At 47.8% G+C, this 1,340-nt stretch overlaps 1 protein-coding gene across 1 annotated transcript in view; it reads right to left on the reverse strand.

Annotated features, from left to right (window-relative positions):
- Positions 1 to 6: 6 nt before the first annotated feature.
- Positions 7 to 1,340, reverse strand: part of Kcnj6 (potassium voltage-gated channel subfamily J member 6) — a 233,405-nt gene continuing 232,071 nt past the window's right edge. The window contains exon 4 of the mRNA XM_021209484.2: positions 7 to 418. Within this exon, the coding sequence (XP_021065143.1) occupies positions 93 to 418 (326 nt within the window). The 3' untranslated portion in view covers positions 7 to 92. The remainder of the gene's footprint in view (positions 419 to 1,340) is intronic.

Genomic DNA, 1,340 nt, shown 5'->3' on the forward strand with positions numbered 1-1,340 from the left:
ACAAGGAGGGGTCATGTCTGAGGGGGGAGGCTGACCCAGCTGGGCCTACAAGGAGGGGTCATGTCTGAGGGGGGAGGCTGACCCAGCTGGGCCTATACTTTGGACTCATTCTCTAGGTTTGCCACATCACCATTCCTTTCTGTCAGTTCTTCCGGGTTCTTCTCTTCCTCTTCTGTCTCCAGTTCTGCATGTTGGTTCAGTTTGCTGGACACAGACCAACTCAAGGGCAGCTCTGCCCGGTTAGCCAGCTCCGCTAGCTCTTTGGCACTAAGGGACGGAGTGCTGGTCTCATAGGTCTCATGGAAGCTGTTGTAGTCAACTTCGTAGAACCCGTCTTCCAGCGTTAGTACAGGTGTGAACCGGTAACCCCACAAGATCTCACTGGTGATGTAGGAGCTTCGGGCTTGGCACGTCATTCCTGTGGAGAGGAGAAAACTGGCTTTAGGATGCATGTTTGGGTTTCCGAAGGCCAAGGAGACTGGGGATCCGAGAAGAGGTTGTGTTATGGGCAGATAGTTACGTTGTACTGTGACCAGCATTGGAGAGTGACTGCTACAGAGCCGTCTTTCACATTGCAGATATATGCCATGAAGTTCTGAGACTTCCTGAAACTGACAAACTGAGTTCAATCCTCCAAACCCATGTAAAGATGGGAGATTGCTGACTCCATAAAGGTATCTTTTGACTGTCTCACACACACGGTGGCAATGTTTCCGCCATACACACAATTCACGTCCCTCCCCCTCACACAGACATTATTAAATAAAACAAGTTAGGAAAGGTATAACTTCTTAAAGTGCAGACAATAAGTATTCAGCCACAAAAGGGAACATCTACCTCATACTCTTTCCTCCCAAGGACCATTACAGAAGACAGGGCAGAAAGACTGTAAGATCTAGAGGTTCAGGGATGCATTGGACAGAATCTCCTGGACATGATATAACTGTTACATCCATGAACACTGCATCTGTGGCTGCCTGCACAAGATCAAGCCCATTGATATCCTAGCATGGTGTGGGAGGGCCTCATGAGCTTCTACTCCTGAATGAGGGGTTATGGATAGTGGATAGCTTTGGGGTGAGGGAGAGTTAGTTTTCTTCAAGGGGGTGATTCCTGGGGGGGGATGATCATATTCTAATGGATGGCCCCACAAACAGAAGTAAAGAACAGCATAAACTGAGTTTATGAATTATTAAGGAAAGATGAAGATGAAGAAGAAGAAGAAGAAGAAGAAGGAGGAGGAGGAGGAGAAGAAGAAGAAGAAGAAGAAGAAGAAGAAGAAGAAGAAGAAGAAGAAGAAGAAGAAGGAGGAGGAGGAGGAGGAGGAGGAGGAGGAGGAG

Source organism: Mus pahari, chromosome 12 (assembly GCF_900095145.1).
Source record: "Mus pahari chromosome 12, PAHARI_EIJ_v1.1, whole genome shotgun sequence".
Classification (NCBI taxonomy): domain Eukaryota; kingdom Metazoa; phylum Chordata; class Mammalia; order Rodentia; family Muridae; genus Mus; species Mus pahari.